This window comes from Heptranchias perlo, chromosome 13 (genome assembly GCF_035084215.1).
Source record: "Heptranchias perlo isolate sHepPer1 chromosome 13, sHepPer1.hap1, whole genome shotgun sequence".
NCBI lineage: Eukaryota > Metazoa > Chordata > Chondrichthyes > Hexanchiformes > Hexanchidae > Heptranchias > Heptranchias perlo.
Window position 1 is genome coordinate 37,447,337 of NC_090337.1, and position 21,122 is coordinate 37,468,458.

Below are 21,122 nucleotides of genomic sequence, written 5' to 3' on the forward strand. Positions count from 1 at the left end.
AGTGAACAAATACCTAACATGTTTCAATGATGATTTGGGGAGGATGAAGCTGGATTGGTACTTAACTGCATTCTTTCATTAACAAGGTTACATTACCAGTACAGATTAAATGTGAACTGCCAATTTTAAGGTTTAAAACAAAATTGTACAGTAATAAATAATTAATTATACAGGAACAATTACACCACAAGCAAATCACTTATACTATTCGTAATCTTTCTTTTCACAGTTCCTGACATTGTTCCATGTTTTGCTAAATAATATCCTGACATTAACTATAACATTTGTTTGGGGAGAGGGGTGGGAAGAATTTTTCTGTTCCTCAAAGTGAGGAATGCCAGAGCTAAATAATGTAACACTTTTGGGTACTTGGGTCTGCATAAAGAATTCCTAGATCAAGAATAGTACAGGTTAGTTCCAAAGCATCTTTCCTTGGCTCTGCCCAACAATGTGCCTTAACCCTAACCTCAAGAGAGCGTTGCCCACTGCACCAGTGTTAGATGGCAATTTCCTACACAAAGCATCCTTATAGTCTCTCTGATAGAAACTGTCAATTTGTACTTTTGATTCATTTAGTGCTGTGCAGCTGTAAGGAACTGGGTTGGAATGACTCAAAAGGGAAGAATTTCATCCCAGCAGTCTAAGCTGGATTTGAACCTGAGCTTTAGCGAATGCGTATTGTATGGGACAATTTAATTCCATCCTTCCAATTCACATGAACATAGTGGTTTTTGATGCATCTTCCAGTTATCTCCAGATGAACTTTTTATCTGAAATATTTTGCAATTTAAAATGAATAATAAACATGTTCTTAATTTTTCATGAATTGTTCTTTTAAAACATGCTTTTTTCAATTATGGAACAGATTCCTAAATATAGCCAGCTCTTCTTCCCTCCACTCTTGTTTCTGGTTCAGATAGATTATTGCATCTGGTCACAGTACTACATGCTGCCTTGGAAGCTACTTGTTTACAAGTCAGTTGTTCACATTCTTGCCTAAGACAAAGGTTGTAGGTGCAATCCCACCTATGGACATTAGCATATAATCTTGGCTGATAATGTTGCACTGAAGGAGCGCTGCATTGTCCAAGATGCTGTTTTTCAAGACATTAAATCAAGGCCCTGCCTTTCTGCTCAAGTGGATTTAGAAGATCTCATTACGCTATTTGAAGAAGAGCTGTCCTGGTCTTTCAATCAGTTTTCTACTCATTTCAGTACATTCACTAGCTAAAAAAATTATCAGATTACTGGGTATCAGCTGGATAATGGAGCATGAGTGGAGGTGTATTCAACATCAGGGATGTTCATGAGAGACCAGCAAGTTATTTCACAGCATGCTGGGGAAGGGGGAGTGAGAACTTTTGTCAGTGACTAGGATGAATAAGCTTATTCCATAAGGATTACAATTCTTTTTCCTTGAATTGTTGATCACTATGTTTGAAATCGTGGGAGGAATAAATAGTGTAGAACAAGCACAACAGCTGTATTTTGGAGCTTTTTTTTGCTAGAATGTAATTGTGTATAGTTTTTTTGATTGTTTTTGGAGAGAAAGATTTACTGGAAGATGATTGGTGGATAATGAAAGCAGAAAATAATCATTTAAGGAAAACTCAGAGAGTCAGGGTGCAGTTCATCCAGATGATGAATAAGCTTACCTCTATTTAAACATTTCTTCCTCAACCAACATCAAAAACAAGTCAACTGGTCAGTCATCTCATTGCTACTTGTGGGATCTTTGTTTGCCCAGAATTGTCATGGATTATGTTGACGAGAGATTCAATATCTACAGATCGTCATGTATGGTTAGTCTTGCAGTGTATAAACAATCACAAAAGAGCAGAGTAGTTTTTCACCTCAAATAACACTTAAAAAGTGTTGTATTTACAATTATCTGTTTATTGAACTTAACAGTTTTTTACATTAACCATTTAACATTGACATCTTAAAAAATTCTTAAAGAAGATTAAAAAAATTAACAGGATTTGTTTCAATATAAATATTCTTCATTCAAATAAACAAGACAATCGCAGAAACGTTGGTTTATCAAAATGCAGATCAAAAAATGAAACTTTACATGTAGATTCACAGCAACATTATATAAAATGTATTTTATACTACTACAAATTATTATATATAATTTCTTATGTATTTGTATTTTTTACATTTCCATTAGTTCACATTTGTGCATGCATTAAGCTTCAAAAAATGTGGATTTCAAAAAGATGCTGCTCGAGAAACTGAAATCCACATTTCTTGAAGTTTAATGCACAAGAGTTAACAAATCTAAAATGCAGCAAAATTATATATGAGTCCAGTCTACAGTTTTAATTGATTTATTTTATTACTAATTGATTGAAATATAATTTTTGCAGAACACACTCCATCCTCACAAAGTTCTCAGGAAATTTGCTGATTATGATGAACTGCATGCAACAGTTAAAAGGCTACATTTTCCACTTTTGGTATTATTAACACCTGGATGGCTATTCACATTTTGGACAAACTGAAATGGTAGTGGGCAGTTTACACCCAATTTTCCTTGGTCAGCCCCTCAGCATAACTTCAAATGCGAGTTTAGACAGATCTAAACAGGAGACTAATGGTGGGAGAGGAAAATAGTGCAAATTTAAAGGGAGGGAGACAATTAAAGGCAAGGGTCACGGTATAAGTACTAAAATTCAGTAAGCTTTCGAGAGCCTCAGAAGACATTTCAACCCATTAGCAACCTTTTCCAAGACTGAAGGGACAGGGAACTAATGAGACAGGCAAAAATGAAGGGCAGGGGAACTCCAGGTGCTGACACAAGTCTGCAGATGAGAGAAGGAGCAGCCTAGCACCCAACACTGGGTTTGTGGCTGCTGAAGTCAAGGTGGTGCTACAGTAAATGCTTGCGAGAAAAGTTGCCTCCTTTGCCACTCCACTGCACCATCCTATAAATCAGCGTTGCTGCATGCCTGCAAGGAGGTGCAACCAAGTTTCAGACCACAGCTGACCATTACTGCCCCCACATGTGCCAGCCCTATAGTGCACGGTTGCCGCAGATGTTGCTATTCAAGAAGGGAGGGAGAGAGAAAACAGGGAACTACAGGCAAATTAACCTGACATCGGTCGTCAGGAAAATGCTGGGCTCCATTATTAAGGAAGTGGTAACAGGGCACTTAGAAAATCATAATATGATTAGGCAGAGTCAACACGCTTTTATGAAAGGGAAATCGTGTTTGACAAATTTATTAGAGTTTTTTGAGGATGTAACTAGCAAGATAGATAAAGGGGAACCATTGGATGTAGTATATTTGCGTTTTCAAAAGGCATTCGATAAGGTGCCACGTAAAAGGTTGTTACACAAGATAAGGGCTCATGGGGTTGGGGGTAATATATTGGCATGGATAAAGGATTGGTTAAAGGACAGAAAACAGAGAGTAGGGATAAACGGGTCATTCCAAGGTTGGCAGGCTGTAACTAGTGGGGTGCCGCAATGATCGGTGCTTGGGCCTCAGCTATTTACTATCTATATTAATGACTTAGATGAAGGGGCCGAGTGCAATATATTCAAGTTTGCTGACGATACAAAGCTAGGTGGAAAAGTAAGCTGTGAGGCGGACACAAAGAGTCTGCAAAGGGATTATAGACAGATTAAGTGAGTGGGCAAGAAGGTGGCAGGTGGAGTACAATGTGGGGAAATGTGAGGTCATTCACATTGGTAGGAAGAATAGAAAAACAGAATATTTTTTAAATGTTGAGAAACTATTAAATATTGGTGTTCAGAGAGACTTAGTACAAGAAACGCATAAAGTTAGTATGCAGGTACAGCAGGCAATTAGGAAAGCAAACGGCATGTTGGCCTTTATTGCAACGGGGTTGGAATACAAGAGTAAGGAAGTCTTACTACAGTTGTACAGGGTTTAGTGAGACCTCACCTGGAGTACTGTGTACAGTTTTGGTCTCCTTATCTAAGGAAGGATATACTTGCCTTGGAGGTGGTGCAACGAAGGTTCACTAGATTAATTCCTGGGATGAGAGGGTTGTCCTATGATGAGAGGTTGAGTGGAATGGGCCTATACTCTCTGGAGTTTAGAAGAATGAGAGGTGATCTCATTGAAACATATAAGATTCTGAGGGGGCTTGACAGGCTGAGAGATTGTTTTCCCTGGCTAGAGAGTCCAGATGTAGGGGGCATAGTCGCAGGATAAGGGGTCGGCCATTCAAGACTGAGATGAGAAGGAATTTCTTCATGCAGAGGTTTGTGAATCTTTGGAATACTCTACTCCCGAGGGCTGTGGATGCTGAGTCATTGAATATATTCAAGGCTGAGATGTATAGATTTTTGGACTCTAGAGGAATCAAGGGATATGGGGATCGGGCAGGAAAGTGGAGTTGAGGTCAAAGATCAGACATGATCCGATTGAATGACGGAGCAGGCTCGAGGGGTCGTTTGGCCTTCTCCTGCTCCTATTTCTTATATTCTTATGTCCTTGTGGCAGATGGCACAACACATCTGTCTTTCTGCTGACCCAGTCCCTGAGAAAACATGTCCCTACTGTCATTGCCAATATGCCAGGGCCTGCAGAAATGGTTGGTGGGATCTTGGTGGGTGTGGCCAATCAGGCTATCCTGGTTGTTGATCACCCTGGTATACATTCTTTCATGTAGTGCTACTGAAGACATGACATACTGATTGTGGTGCTTCCGAAGATGCATCCACATTTATGGACAGTCTGTATTTACACACTGTTTTTGGGGATCTGCTGATGCATCTTCCTATGGGAAGAGGAGCCAACCACCAGCACAATATATGGTAAAGTCAGGTTAATTCATCTTTGTCTGCAGATGCACAAGTGTGGGTACGAGGGGGTGGATACAGAGCATCTCTTGTGCAGCATGACCTGCCTGACATCTGTCTGTTGGTTCTCCTCCTCTTCAAATCAGATGGTCAGATTCCCACTGGGAAACCTAGCAGTGCTAGTAATGGTACTGGGGGAAAAATTATTCACATCAATTGTCACAATCGTTCATGAGAACCTAAATGCAAAGAAGGAAAAAATTAAGAAAAATGGCTAAGAAATACCAGCAGTGCACTTATTGATATGGCAGAAAGGTTTATGGAGGAAATCCCAGAGAATGTGGCCTAGGTGGCTGAAAACAATAGTGCGGCGATCAGAAAAGGGCTGCAAACGAGGCTGGAGTCAGTGGAACAGAGAATTTGGGGGTGGGGAGAAAGAGTTGTAGCGCTAGAGTTTATAGAGCTAGGGAGGTGTGAGGCCATGGAGGGTATTAAACGTAAGGATCAGAATTTTAAATTTGAGGCCAATGTAGATCAGCAAGACCAGGGATGACAGACGAGCAGGACCTGATGCAGGATAGGAGATGGGCAGCAGAGTTTTGCATAAGCTGAATTTTATGGAGAATGGAAGGCCAGCCAAGAAAGCATTGGAGTAATCGAGTCTGGAGGTGACAAACGAGTCTGGAGGTGACAAAAGCACGAGATACAGTGGCCTATACTTTCTTCAGAGCTACTCTCGCTCTGTTTCCATAACTTCACTGGAAGTGCAACAAAACCTCTTTTACATGTGTATATGGGGTTTCTGCTGCACTTCTGGTGAAGTTACAGTGACGGAGCGGGAGCAGCTCCATGGAAATTCCAAGAAAATGTAAAACTTTCTTTTTTTAGTAACTATTCATCTAATAATTTAACCTCATTTAAATAAAAAATATAGCTAATTGCAATAATCACATTGAAATGTAAACAAACTTTCCTTTTAACTAATATTAAGTAGTTAAATAAATCAGCTTGTGCTGGCTACTGTAATCAGGATAGTAGGCACGCGAGTCCTTTTGTATCTTTAAATTCACAAAGATACAGACATTCAATTTGACGGGCTGAAAAGACACTTATAAAGACATTATAATTTTAAAACTTCATCCAAAAATGTTATGCTTCTTTTGTATTCCTATACACCTATGAAAACCCATAATTCAAGACTGGATGATTATAGAACATAAAATTAAGAAAAAGTTAATGATGAATCAGTACAACGAATTGTTTAGTTTCCGGTTCTGTCTTATGACCAATTTCACTCCATCATTAATAGCTATACAATGAGGGTATCGGAAACCAATTTTTTTTCCAATATGAATATTAACAAATATATTATTTACTGCTACTGCATCTTCAAAATAATGCGAGTAGCAACCATAACCCTCTTGAAGGTGGTATACATTAAATTTTTATTCTGGTCTTTAAGGGGTTTCCCTCGCATTTAATTTATTAAAACAATACAAAAACACCTTTGGTTACTTAAATGCTTAAGAATTTAAAATATCTACTGGACATCTTAAAATTGCTTAAATATGCACATTAGCCCTTCCAGAACTCATTTTAATGAAAGTTAATTCTTAGCATTTTTAAAGTCAATCAGCATCATTACGTTTTAATCTTTTGATCCACAAGTAGCACATGTTCGTCACCTATATAACATCATTTATACAGGTATAAAATACAGTAATCCAAGTGTTAAAAAATAAGTTCCATTTCAATATCAGAACTCACAAACAAACATTGTTCTCTGCAGCTGGTCTGACCAAGTGTTTTGCAACTAATATATTCTTTCTCATCCAAAGATCAAGTTTAACCAGTATTAAAGGAGAAAGATTCTGGACTAGAATGTTATTTTTGTAATCATCATGAGACTGGAGATACAAAAGGTCATCTGCAGTTGGATACTCTCCCCTCTTCTTTGTTTTGATAAGTCCTCAGAAAGGAGATTCCTTCTTCACCATACCACTTCTGATGAAGGGTCCTACCAGAGGTGTTAACCTGCTTTTCGCTCTCAGATTTTAGTTGACTGCTGTGTATTTCCAGTATTTTCAGTTTTTATTTCAGATTTTCAACATTTGTGGTTCTCCACTAAGAAAGAGACTGGGATGACTACCAGGATTTTTATAAATGTTCTGCCGTGCGGAACTTTACATTTTCATTTCTAGTTGCATGCATAGTGAAATCAGTAAAGAAAAGATATGACGTCAAGTCTTTTGTGAATTTAACATAACTAAGCGGCTGGTTCAAAATGTCATATCACGGTCTGAATGTCCTTTGTTGAGTGACCCAGGCGTGAGACCTGCAACCTTTCTTCTTCCAACCGTGTCTCACAAAATACAGATCTAATGACTTGATTTTCATTATTTCATCAATTAAAGGGATGGAAAGGTTCATATTGTCTGAATTTCAATTAGCTTCAAATTTACTCCACTTCATCTGTTTTATCACTTAGGTACATCAGTTAGATATTTCCTGGAGATAAATTTCAGTTCCTGTTTAGCTTCCCAACGACTGAGGCTGAATTGACTAGGAATTTTAATAGTTGTCACCTTCACGTCCTTTGTAAAAATAGAAGATGCTTGATTTTACTACTAATCGTATATAGTAACTGCTCTAGTGTTTCTTCTTTTTGAAGTGCAATGCGAAACTTTTAGCCAGAGATGTCAATTAATAATCAAGGCTTTTTCAGGGTTTACTCTTTGTAAAGTATTTAAGCTGGGGAAAAGGAGATGAAGTGTACAGAGGTATATTTAGGGCGCTAAATTGGGCCATGGGGAGCCCGTTGTTTCGGCGCTACACGGCCTCTCCGACATACAAGATGGCGTCTTGGATGCGCATGCACGTTTCCTGCGTGATGTGCACCAGACGCCATCTTGGTATAGGAGTTAGCGCAGGCACAGATAACGCACGCTGGAATCATGTAAAGTAGGGAGAAAATGGCTTCAGTGTGCAATGCTGATTTAAAGTGATAGACACCATTTTAGGACTCAACGCTCAACTCAACGCACAGTCTTAACCCTGACCATCTGAACATGTCTTACAGTGCCTGGAGGACCCCCCCACCAGCACAATTTAAAGGGAACGTGCAGGATTTACAGGTTAGTTGCTGGATTATTGCTTCTGGCTGCCGTTTTTGGCGGTCTCCTAGATTTTGAATACTAGGACGCGGGGACATAACCTAACATTTAGAGCCAGGACGTACAGGAGTGAAGTTAGGAAATGCTTCTACACGCAAAGGGTGGGAGATGTTTGGAACGCTCTTCTGCAGACGGCAGTTGATGCTAGTTCACATGTGAAAGTTAAATCTGAGATTGATAGATTTCTGTAAACCAAGGGTATTAAGGGATATGGGGCTAAGGTGGGTATATGGAGTTAGGTCACAGGTCCACCATGATCTCTCTGAATGGCGGAACAGGGTAAATGCCACTGCTACTTGCTGCCTCTTGATATGCGCCACCTTCTCCTGCAAGAAAGTGGGACGTGTGTCTGGGTGATGTGCCTGTCATGGTTGAATAGCTGCCAGTGTGTGTGGGCTGTGAGTTGTGGGTGGGTGGCTTGAAACAGTGGTAATGTGTAAGGGTGAGAGGAAGCATCTGATTGGCAGAGTTGAGTACTGATGGAAAGAGTTTGTTGATTCGTGGGGGATGGGGGGTGTAGTGCATGGTGCAGTTGGTAGGAGACGCCACTTGTCAGTTGACCTCACTCACCTTGACCACTCATGTCAAAGCATTGAACTTCTTCCTGCACTGCATCCATGTTCACGATGCGCCTGGCATTGACTTCGCCACTGCTGCCTCCCACTGTCTTTTGAGTATATGTCTGGAGGGCCTCTTGCCACCACCACTGCCACCCCCCCCCCCCCCCCGGATATAGGATGTCCCTCCTTCTGTCCGCCTCTTGCACCCAAGGTCTCTAGTGCATCAGCAGAGAACCTTGGTGCATGCACTCTCGCAGGCCTGGTACCAACTCAGATCGGCAGATTGGTGAGGTCTGGTATGCAGATTGGAGGATGTGGGATTTAGTAGTGTACAACCTTTATTCAATGTTTTAACATAAATCATCAGTGTGTAAACATAGGGATGGGACCTGCATCTGTGTTTTATGTGTGCGATGTCTGATCTCTGTTCGGACTCCATACAGACAGTAAACTGTTATTTTCAGCAAATAACAGATACCAGCTATCTTTAAGAGATTTCTAAGAAACATCCTCCCTTTAAGATATTGAGCTCCCTCTGGTGGTGGAAAGTGCAAACTGCATTGATTCCACATGCAAGGCCTGGAAAGGAAAGCTGATTGCAGGTAAGTCCTTGGGTGGGTCAAAACTTGGGTCATGCCTGCACAGGGGCCATTGGGTGTGGGGTAATAGCACATCACGCTACCTACTCCCAAAAATAGCCTGTATCGAATTTTTCCCCCATATTTTCTTGTCCTGTATATTCCAATGCTCTCCAGGCTGGCCTCCCATCTTCCGCCCTCCATAAACTTGAGGTCATCCAAAACTCTGCAGTCCGTATCCTAACTCACCCAAGTACCCTTCACCCATCACCCCTGTGCTCACTGATCTACATTGGCTCCTGATCAGGGAACGCCTCGATTTTAAAATTATCATCCTTGTTTTCAAATCCCTCCATGGCCTCGCCTCTCCCTAGCTCTGTAAACTTCTCCAACCTTACAACCCTCCAACATCTCTGCGCTCCTCCAATTCTTGCCTCATGCGCATCCCCGATTTTAATCACTCCACCACTGGCCGCCGTGCCTTCAGCTGCCTAGGCCCTAAGCTCTGGAATTCCTTCGCTAAACCTATCCCTCCCCCTTTAAGACGCTCCTCAAAACCTATCTCTTTGACCAAGCTTTTGGTCACCTGTCCTAATATCTCCTTATGTGGCTCGGTGTCAAATGTTGCTTGATAATTGCTCCTGTGAAGCGCCTCGAGACGTTTTACTACATTAAAGGTGCTATATAAATGCAAGTTGTTGTTGTATAACATTTTGGAATGCAGAACTCAAGTGTTGTCTCAATGCAATTTGTACAAATAGACCATATGCATCAGGTCCTTTTTGTGTTTGCAACTGTGAAAAAGACACCAATATGTTGAGTTTCTCTGTGTTTAATCCTTTGTACAGGTGGGGGAAGGGAAGTAATAATAGGACTTGAAGTTAATGCTGATTACTTAACACTAGATCAAGACCTAGTATTTAGGTTTGTGTCTGGCCTCAATTAGTGGTCTGGAAGTCTCTATGGCTGTACAGATAGCACATAAAATTAATTTAGCTTGTTCCAACTCAGTTCTAAGAGACCACCATAATTTGGTATGCACTGACAATCTCACAAAGAGAATACATAAAAATGGCAGAAGTGGGAATTTTTTTTTTAAAATCACACTGTTGTAGTAGGGAGTTGTTCTCTTGAAGTTTCATCAGAACGTTTTCAACATTCATTAAGACAGTATCCTAATTTCTGGTAACAATGGAAGCGGAGAAATAATGTACTTTAATATCCCATTGCATTTATATAGCAGAAAGATTTTCTTTTAAAATTGTTAATATATTTTAATCTCCCCCTTCCAAAATTTTATACAGGACAAGAAACTTAATTAAATTACTGCTTTGCAGTTATTTGTGAGTATCCATTCATCTTCTCTTATTTATATATATATATATAAATAAGAGAAGATGAATGGATACTTACAAATAACTACAAAGCAGTAATTTAATCAAGTCATATTGAGGGGATAATTATTAAGGTCTCAACTTGAATGGTTTATGACGATTTTCTGAAATTAAAGGCTGGATTACATCCTTAAAAGCCTTGCATCTGTTAACATTTAATATGTAAGAAGGATTTATCTCATTTTTTTGTGCCAAAGGACTATTTATGTGAATTATGAAGGTCATTGAGCCCTACGTCCTTGATAAGTGGGGTCATTCACATTAAAATAATCACCATTGTGACATTATTACAGCATGTTTATTGAGATTTAATTTCATATTTGGTTTTTGTAAATTCTATGACCAATCTTGTAACACAAAACAAATATTCTCAGCAGTTGTTAGAATCATAGAAACATAGAAGGTTACAGCATTCAGCCCATCAAGTCCACGCCGGCTCTATGCATGAGCAATCCAGCTAGTCCCACTGCCCCGCTCTATCCCTGTAGCCCTGCACATTTTTTCATTTCAAGTACTTATCCAGTTCCCATTTGAAGGCCATGATTGAATCTGCCTCCACCACTCCCTCGGGCAGTGCAGTCCAGATCCTAACCACTCGCTGTGTAAAAAAGTTTTTCCTCTTTTGCCAATCACCTTGAATCTATGTCCTCTGGTTCTTGACCCTTCCGCCAATGGGAACACTTTCTCTCTATCCACTCTGTCTAGACCTTTCATGATTTTGAACACCTCTATCAAATCTCCTCTCAACCTTCCCTGTTCTGAGAACAATCCCAGCTTCTCCTGTCTATCCACGTAATTTAAGTCCCTCATCCCTGGAATCATTCTAATAAATCTCCTCTGCACCCTCTCTAAGACCTTCACATCCTTCCTAAAGTGCGGTGCTCAGAACTGGACACAATAATCCAATTGAGGCTGAACCAGTGTATTATAAAGGTTCATCATGACTTCCTTGCTTTTGTACTCTATGCCTCTATTTATAAAGCCCAGGACCCCGTATTCTTTTTTAATCGCTTTCTCAACCTACCCTGCCACCTTCAACGATTTCTGCACATACACCCCCAGATCCCTCTGTTCTTCCACCTCTTTTAGAATTGTGCCCTCTAGTTTATAATGCCTCGCCTCATTTTTGCTACCGAAATGCATCACCTGGCATTTTTCTGCATTAAACTTCATCTGCCACGTGTCAGCCCATGCCACCAGAGTGTCTATATCCTCTTGAAGTCTATCACTATCCTCCTCACTGTTCACTACCCTTCCAAGTTTTGTGTCATCCGCAAATTTTGAAATTGTGCCCTGTACTCCCAAGTCCAAGACATTAATATATATCAAAAAAAGCAGTGGTCCCAGCACTGCCCCCTGGGGAACACCACTGCACACCTCCCTCCAGTCTGAAAAACAACCGCTAACCACTACTCTCTGTTTCCTGTCATTTAACCAATTCTGCATCCATGTTGCTATTGCCCCCTTTATTCCATGGGCAGCAATCTTAATAGCAAACCTACCATGTGGCACTTTATCAAACACTGTTAACAACAATTAATGAATATTCTAGTAAATAACTATTGATCTTCACTAGTTTGTTTTTGTTTTGGTTACTATAAATGCTGCATGTGAAATGTATCATTTTTTAAAATTACTTGGTCTAAACTCTATACACTGACAAATAACCTGGGAAAAATGAACTTCGTGGTTGGTAACTGTGAGCAACTGATAATCCTGTGGTTTCTATTTGATGTCACTTGAATCTGTAGTCATGCTGAAACATTTCAGCAGTTCTTAGACCAAGTTTATGGGGAGGCACCTTTTATTAACAGGGAGTCTCATTTTGAAGAGGAAAACTTAACCTAGTACTTCTTGTTGTGCAGGAAGCCCACTTCCTGTTGTTGGAGAGTGTAATTGATGTTTATGCACAAATTGTACCTTTTCCCACTGTCTCCAAAGCTTAAGACATTCTTATGGAAAAAATATCTAAAAATGGTGAACTCCAACCTTCGCCCTTTGTCTTGATCTTGAACATAGTTCTTCTGTGCCAGTCTTGATTAAATTTCCTCCGTCACACAATTGTTCTTTTGATGGATCCACTCCATGCGTCTTTATCAGTTCTGCTTGTAAACTATCAAACTTGGACTTAAACCATTGGTGTGCTTCCTCCAGGTTAGCACTGATCTGCAGTCAGATAACATCACAAGTAGCAACATTGCCCTTAATACTAATATACATTAAAGACATCTCTTTATATAGTGTACATGTATAAAGTGTGCACATTTCCAGATAACTGCAGTCACTGGTCAATATTAACTACTTTTCTAGTGCTCCCCATGACTCAGTGGGTAAATGCACAGCAATGCATATTATTGAGCCATACAGACCAAGAATGCCCCAGATTCCATCCCTGGTGTGTTTTGAGTTAGCTGATTGCAGCTGGATAATCATGGGGAGTACTACAACTGGACTCAATGTCCCCGTGCTTTGGGTGGTGAGAACCAGCCAGGATTCCTCCTCCCGATCACTATCCAGCGACATCCTGTTGCAACACTACATATGGACAACTGATAAAAGACAGAATTGGGCTAAGCTGTGAGGCCTGCTTCAGTCAAAAAGCTTGCCAATAGTTACTGTCTAGGAACACATATTTATAATGGTCATTTGTTCAAACTATTGAAGAGCTGCTAGCATCTGCGGAACTATTCCTCAGCATACGTCAGTGCCTTCGGGTTAGGAAAAAACTGGTGCAAAAACTTTTCTTGATAAAGAGTACAGCATAAATCCATGTTGAATTGATGCAATTAAAGCAAAGCTTTCAGTACTGCAGTCTGTAATAGATTTTATTCAGCTGTAGAAATGATTGAGTAATATTTCTTTATAATGTTTATTTTCAATTCTTGGAAATAATTAAGATTTGTTTTGAGCAAAGATGTCTTCTGAAAAACAGGAAAACTAGATGTAAAAATGATATCTGATGTAATCAGGACTAAACAGTCCTAAAATGTGTTGAATGGCTTATGCCTATTAACAAAATTCAATTTTGCTGACTCCAGTAGTTAGATTTACTTCTACGGTACTGAAAAACAAATCTCCTCAGTTTGAGGAAATCACAATTAAGCTTAGAGTGCAGTTTTCAGTGGGGCAGAATTTCATTCATGCATGTTATACAATGTTTTAAAATATTAAACTTGGCTTAAAAAAATTAAGTAGAGTTATGACATGGGTGGAATAGCACCTACACTGTCCCTGTAAAACTCTCAAAATTTCTATCACAAGACAAAAAAAAAGTTTACGTTAAACATTTCATATTCCAATTTTTGTATACCACTGGTAAAAGAAAGATGCCATAAGATCCTTGATAAATTTTCGATCTACAAACCCTTCTTCAAATCCACTTCTAACTGATCTGGGGAAAACAAGCACCAACATTTCCTACATTTAATTTAGATTAATTTCAACAGAAGGAATAGTTGAAAAGATGGTTAAAAAATGCTTAGAGGGAATAATTTCAGTACATATATTTCTTCACATATATTTTTGAAGGACATATCTTCCATCACTGTAACTTTCCCTCCTTTGAATAACCACCATTTTAGGTCTCAAATCACAGCCAGATCTGCTATGATAACACTGGCTTAATGGGCAGCCCATATGTATCCCAACTGATTGAATTTATTTATAGAAAACCATGCAATGGACTGATCGCGAATCTGATCGGGCAGATGCTAAAGCCAGAATTAGTTTGTCATTCACACTAGTCTGAAGCACAATCTTGAACGTAGGTGAGTGGAGCTGCTATGAGTTTAATATTATTTGATTTTTTTTTTTAGATATTAGATGGGGGAATAATTGCACTTTCTCCTTTCATGACACAATGGGATTCATACTGTTGGTACACAGCACTGTGATAGTACAGTTCCATATAGTGATTCCAAACCTCCTGGTAAAGACAGCAAAACTATGACACAATGTTCATTAAGATTGACAAGAAGTTTTAGTCTTAGGACATAAAGACTATAAAACAAGTATCTCACAGATCACATTCTCCTACCTGCTGTGATTCCAAACTGGCTTCCTTCAGTTTGTGCTCAGTTACCTCTTTGCAACTTTGCAGATTTTTTACCTGCTCCTCAAGGCTCTATGAGCAAAAATAAATATTTTGCTGTTTAAAATTCAGAATTTCATAACCATTTTATGCGAATTAAGTTTAAGGAAAGCATTACAATGCTAATCTCTTGAACTGAGATTCCAGATCCTTAATATCGTGTGATCTAGTGACAAATTCTGTAAGATTAATAATGTTGGCAGAAATCAAAGTAGTAGAACAGACTAGCCCAATGGGCATCCCAAACCATAGTAATGAATTCTGGGAAGCCATAGAACAGTGGGCTCTTGAACCCCATTATGGAATTCTGGGAAACCTTAGGGGTTAACACTGAATTCTGCAAAAGCAGCTCTATGAGAAAGCAAAGCCATAAAGACTTCTCACAGACAGCCACTGTCAGCACTGGCACCACAAGTATTATAAAACTGTCCCCCAACCGGCCTGAAGGGCTAGATAAATAGGTCACTTTATTTGTGAAACTAATCAAGCAGCCTACAGAGACGGTCCTTACCAAAACGTGAACGCCGGGTTTATGGCTCTAGCTATGGTTAATATGCTACAAATGTTAAGAGGTGAGAACAGGCCCGGATGTTCCAATCTCATCAGAACTGCAAAAACTGACCATCATAATTTCCGACATATCTGCCTATCAAAATTGATTGGTACATTGGAAGAGACTTACATTACCCAGTTAATCCTTCTTAACTGGGCATTAAGGTTGAACCTGGAAAGGGGGGTCTGTCAGTGAAATTTAAAATATAAAAAGGACCATCCTTTCTCCCCATGTCATTGCCCCCTCCCCAAACCCGGTACAGTAAATTGCAGTTTGTGGCCTACGGGGGTGGGTGGGTGCCAAAGATGTGCTCATAGCTGTGTAGATACCTGGCATTCATATGCAACTAGAGAATATCCCCCTGATCCTGGAAAATCCACTGGGGTCAGGGGTTCAGGATCATCCCAGCACTTATGCCGAACGTCGCCCCCATGAATTTTCAACCCCATTGTATCCTTCTCTTTCATTGTGCCCCCTGATGTCTAGAAATGGGGATTCAAAGGTGAACTGTACAACACAGAATTTATTCCACGATTGGGAAAGGTCTCAGTTGGCAGCACTCATTCCTCTTAGTCAGAAGGTTGTGGGTTCAAGCTCCACTCCAAGGTTAGAGTGCATAATCTAGACAAGCATTTCAGTGCTGTACTGATAAAGTATTGCATTGTCAAAGGTGCCATCCTTCGGGTAATACTTTAAACTGAAGCCTCATCTGTCTGTTCCAGTGGTTCAGGAGGACATTAACAATCTCATGGCACTTTTGAAAGAAGAACAGGGAGATCTTCTGATGTATATGCCACCATTCTACCATCAAACTACACCATCAAAAATAAATGAACTGGTTATTCATCTCATCACTGTTTGTGAGACTTTGTTGTGTGCAAAAAGTAATTACCATGCACGTGAAATGCTCTGGGACATGTTGGAGACACAATAAGACACTATATAAATACAAGTTCCTTCTTTCTCAACTAGTGAACAATAGTCACAAGTGAGTCAGATAGACAGAGAGAAAATATTTAATGCCTCTATGAGCTTAAAGCATAAGCTACAAAGTCGTGACTGAGCTATATAGGTTATTCATATTTTCTGACTCTAAAACATGCAGTTTTCTACTTGGGCCATATCAGTTTTAGAAGTGAATGCTTTTCTATCCACTAAACAGAAAATTTATGTGGGTGCTTCATTGCCTTGATAGCAGAAAAGTTCTATTTTCATGTTTTGGTATTTTTGATATTTTTTTTCTTCGCAGAAGTATTTGGGAATGAGTTATATCCAAGCATCACATTTTAAAACAAAGTGATTGCACACAGATTTAAAAAGCCACAGTCTGTGACCACTGAAACAAGAAGATTATTTGTTAATAGGCCAAGCATTGAAGATGTCTATTAAAGCTAGATGATCCACTTTGTGGAATGTCACAGCTCAGTCTACTTCAATGGGGGCAATTTTAAACATGCACCCAAAATCAGGCACAAAATCTGCGATGCATTTGCGGCGCCCGAACCCTTCAGCGGGAGGCCGAAACATTTTCAGGTTTGGACCTCATTAGGTTACAGCGGTGAGGTGCCCCCAGTGCTCAATAAGCACTAAGTGGGCAGCTCGCTGATCCTGAACACAGAAATCCGACAGTTCCATAAGCGGGCTGAGCTGGGAGTCAGCACTAAAGGGAAGGTGGGGGGAGGGGAGGGTTATCCAGTGGCCATTAGAGCGCCACAGTATTTTTGTGGAGGCAGAAGTATTCCTGCTCCTCGTGGCCCCACGAAAATTCCCCCCCAAAAATGTTCCAGGCCATTTTTGGAATGGCCTCCATCGGTCCCTTTAAGGACCGCTGGTAAGGCTGCTCACCACCTGGTACAAATGGGTGGAGTGTGAAGATGCACGCTCCAATCATTTGAACTTGAACATTACAAATTTTCTACCATTGGTGTGGGACCCAGATCTGCATATGCAACTAGCCGCTCACCTGTTTTGGGCAGGAATGCTGGGTCTCCAATTACAGGCCCGTGTGAAAATTGCATCAGGCGGGTCTTGGGCATCCAAGGGTCAGCCACTGTTTTCCTGCTATTTTCAACTGCTGGATGTTTTATAAATGGGACAGGCAATAGTTGAATACTGCCCCACATGAAACCCAATTGATTCATCCCTGACTCATTAACCCATAATGGACATTAACCCATGATGGACCCTATTCATTGTGAGAATAGTGGGAGACAGTATCTTGAGACCCACATTGTAAGGGGGGAGGAGAGGTGACCGGTTTCATTATAAGTCTACCCAGCGAATCAGTGAACAGGGAAGAAGTCAGACGGACGCCTCCCACTTGATGGGAACACGAAGGTACATATGGAAAGTCAGTCAGGGTTTAAACTCGAGACTATGTGGTGTAGGCCTGGGCCTGGAGCTGGAATTTTGTCTAATTAGATATAGGACTGTATGAGCACACTCCTGGATGTAAGAAGCAGATGTCGTTTGTGTGTGCCACTAATATCTGTTAAGCTGAGGGGGAAGGGAGAGACTTCATGTTTACATTAGTTCCAGACTCTCCAGCCAGGGAAAACATCCTCTCAGCACCTGTCAAGCCCTCTTCGAATCTTATGTGTTTCAATGAGATCACCTCTCATTCTTCTAAACTCCAGAGAGTATATTCTATTCAATCTTTCCTCATAAGACAACCCTCTCATCCCAGGAATCAATCTAGTGAACCTTCATTGCACTGCCCTTAGGTAAGGAAACCAAAACTGCACACAGTACTCCAGGTATGGTCTCACCAAAGCCCTGTACATTTGTAGTAAGACTTCCTTACTCTTGTACTCCAATCCCCATACAATAAAGGCCAACATACCATTTGCCTTCCTAATTGCTTGCTGTACCTGCATGTTAACTTTCTCTGTTTGTGTTGGTTCATCAGCAATCTTAAAACTCCATCAGCAAATGACAGATTTTCTGTATACATTAATATTTCTTCATTTGGGACTGGTCATGTTTAGAAAGATGCAAACACATAAATGCTAACAGGAAAGTTATACCTTGGAAATGCAACCTTGTGTTAATCGGCAATTTTAACACTGCAGCAGGGGGAAATTCAACATCGGCGGGGGTGCAAAACAGGCACCAGTGGATCGGCCTTCAAAGTAGTCCATTGTATGAAAGCAAATCTTTCTTAACAGTCCAAATACTGATTTTGACAAAAACAGTCAACATTAATAAAACATTTTTTTAAAATTTCAATGAAAGCATGGAAACGGAAGACATCCCACCTGACATTTATTCTTCAGCTCTTGACTTAGCTTATGTTCCTTTTTCAACTGGAGTTCTTGTTGTTTGCGGAGGGACATTGCCTCCTGCTGACTCTTTGACACGTTCTGAAGCTCTTCTTGTAAACCCTGCATCTCTGTCATAAACTTCTGAATCATCTGAGACTTAGGGAGAAGAAACAAAAAAGGGTTCAAGGATCAACCCGGCAACCACAGGCCAGTCAGTTTAACCTCAGTGATGGGGAAACTTTTAGAAACGATAATCCGGAACAAAGTTAACGGTCACTTGGACAAGTGGAGATTAATTAAGGAAAGCCAGCATGGATTTGTTAAAGGCAAATTGTGTTTAACTAACTTGATTGATTTTTTGATGAAGTAACAGAAAGGGTTGATGAGGGCAATACAATTGATGTTGTGTGTCGGGACTTCCAAAAGGCTTTTGATGAAGTGTCACATAATAGGCTTGTCATCAAAGTTGAAGACCATGGAATAAAAGGGGCAGTGGCAGCATGGATACGTAATTGGCTAAGTGACAGGAAACAGAGAGTAGTCGTGAATGGTTGTTTTTCGGACTGGAGGGAGGAATACAATGGTGTTCCCCAGGGGTCGGTACTAGGACCATTGCTTTCGTGATATATATTAATGACTTGGACTTGGGTGTACAGGGCACAATTTCAAAATTTGCAAAACTTGGAAGGGTAGTGAACAGTGAGGAGGATACTGATAGACTTAAAAGAGGACATAGGCAGGCTGGTGGAATGGGTGGATACGTGGCAGATGAAATTTGATGCAAAGAAATGCGAAGTGATACATTTTGGTAGGAAGAACGAGGAGGGGCAATATAAACTAGTCTAAAAGGGGTGCAGGAACAGAGAGATCTGGGGGTATATGTGCATAAATCGTTGGAGGTGGCAGGGCAGATTGAGAAAGCAGTTAAAAAAGCATACTGGAACCTGGGCTATATAACTAGAGGCATAGAGTACAAAAGCAAGGAAGTTATGATGAACACTGGTTCGGCCACAATTGAAGTATAGTGTCCAATTCTGAGCACCGCACTTTAGGAAGGATGTGAAGGCCTTAGAGAGGGTGCAGAAGAGATTTACTAGAATGGTTCTGGGGATGAAGGATTTCAGCTACCTGGATAGACTGGAGAAGGTGGGGCTGTTCTCCTTAGAGCAGAGAAGGTTGACAGGAGGTTTGATAGAGGTATTCAAAATCATGAAGGGTCTAGGCAGAGTAGATAGAGAGAAACTGTTCCCATTGGTGGAAGGGTCAAGAACCAGAGGACATAGATTTCAGGTGATTGGAAAAAGAACCAAAGGTGACGAGGAAAATCTTTTTTACACAGCGAGTGATTATGATTTGGAATGCACTGCCTGAGCGAGCGGTGGAGGCAGATTCGATTGTGGCTTTCAAAAGGGAATTGGATAAGTACTTGAAGGGAAAAAATTTGCAGGGCTGCGAAGAAAGGGCGGGGGAGTGGGACTAGCTGGATTGCTCTTGCGAAGAGCCGGCACGGACTCGATGGGCCTCCTTCCGCGCTGTAACCATTCTATGAACCAAAATATAACTGAATATAAAAGATCAATACGATAAAAAAAAATTATTTCTGGACTTCAGTGAAACTGAAAACATTTGAATATTATCCACCATCTACAAGGCTCAAATCGGGAGTGTGATCGAATACTCACCAGTTGCCTGCTTGGGTACAGCTACAATAAGGCTCAAGAAGCTCAATATTATCCAGGACAGAGCAGTTCACTTGATCTACACCTCTGGCACTGGATCCAATATCCACAACTCCATCACTGGCGCACCATGGCTGTAGTCCAACCTACAGAATGCACTGCAGCAACTCACTAAGGTTACTTCGACAACATCTCCCTTCCCTCGACCTCTACCACCGAGAAGGACAAGAGTAGCAATGTTGTGGGAATCCCATCGTCTCCAAGGTCCCTTCTGAGTCACACACCATCCTGACTGGAACATATAGCCCTTTCCTTCATCGTCACTGGGTCAGTGTCCTGGAATTCCCTGCCTAACATCATCGTGGGAGCACCACCACCACTACCACAAGGACAGCAGCTGACCAAGGGGAAGGTCCACAACACCATCTCAGGGCAACTAGGGATGGGAAAGAAATGCAGCTTAGGCAGCATCACCATGTCCCGAGAACAAATAATTTTAAGAAGTGGGTTCAATGGGGTACTTCTAGCATTTTTCTGGATGAGTGGGCTCCTGCCCCCTCTGCCCCAGAGTAGACAGCCTCTACAAGAATTATTGGCCTCCACCAATGAGCCTGATATGCTCTACTAGTGGCGTGAGCGTCCACCATTGACATTTTAATGATGGAACCTCCCCGAACTCCACATCCTGTGGTGGGATCGGCAACAGGGTTCCCAATGGGTGCATTCCGGCACATGCTGAGATAGTGCCCCTATCTCAGCATAAATAATGCTGAATTTTTTTTGTCTGCGTACATACCTGCTCATAGTTCTTTTTCTGATACTGTTCTTTTATTGTCTCCATCCGTTTCAAGTCTGCTTCAAATTCCTAAACAAAAAACACAACTTGTCAGAGACAGTTATCCTTTTTTTCTTTTTATAGACCACTATTAAATTATTGTTCAACCTGTTTACAGTCAAATGCATTCAATTCTTTTTAATCCCCAAAACTAATTTTAGCATTGTATAATTATCTCATTTATTTAAATAAAATATATAATTTATGGAGCAATATA

At 40.6% G+C, this 21,122-nt stretch overlaps 1 protein-coding gene across 1 annotated transcript in view; it reads right to left on the bottom strand.

The window, feature by feature from the left end:
- Nucleotides 1-10,761: 10,761 nt before the first annotated feature.
- The window catches only part of ccdc150 (coiled-coil domain containing 150), a 92,293-nt gene continuing 81,932 nt past the window's right edge, over nt 10,762-21,122 (bottom strand). Inside the window, exons 23-26 of the mRNA XM_067995338.1 lie at nt 20,867-20,935; nt 18,386-18,547; nt 14,522-14,608; nt 10,762-12,651 (exon numbers count right to left, since the gene is read on the bottom strand). Of these exons, the coding sequence (XP_067851439.1) occupies nt 12,454-12,651; nt 14,522-14,608; nt 18,386-18,547; nt 20,867-20,935 (516 nt within the window). The 3' untranslated portion in view covers nt 10,762-12,453. The remainder of the gene's footprint in view (nt 12,652-14,521; nt 14,609-18,385; nt 18,548-20,866; nt 20,936-21,122) is intronic.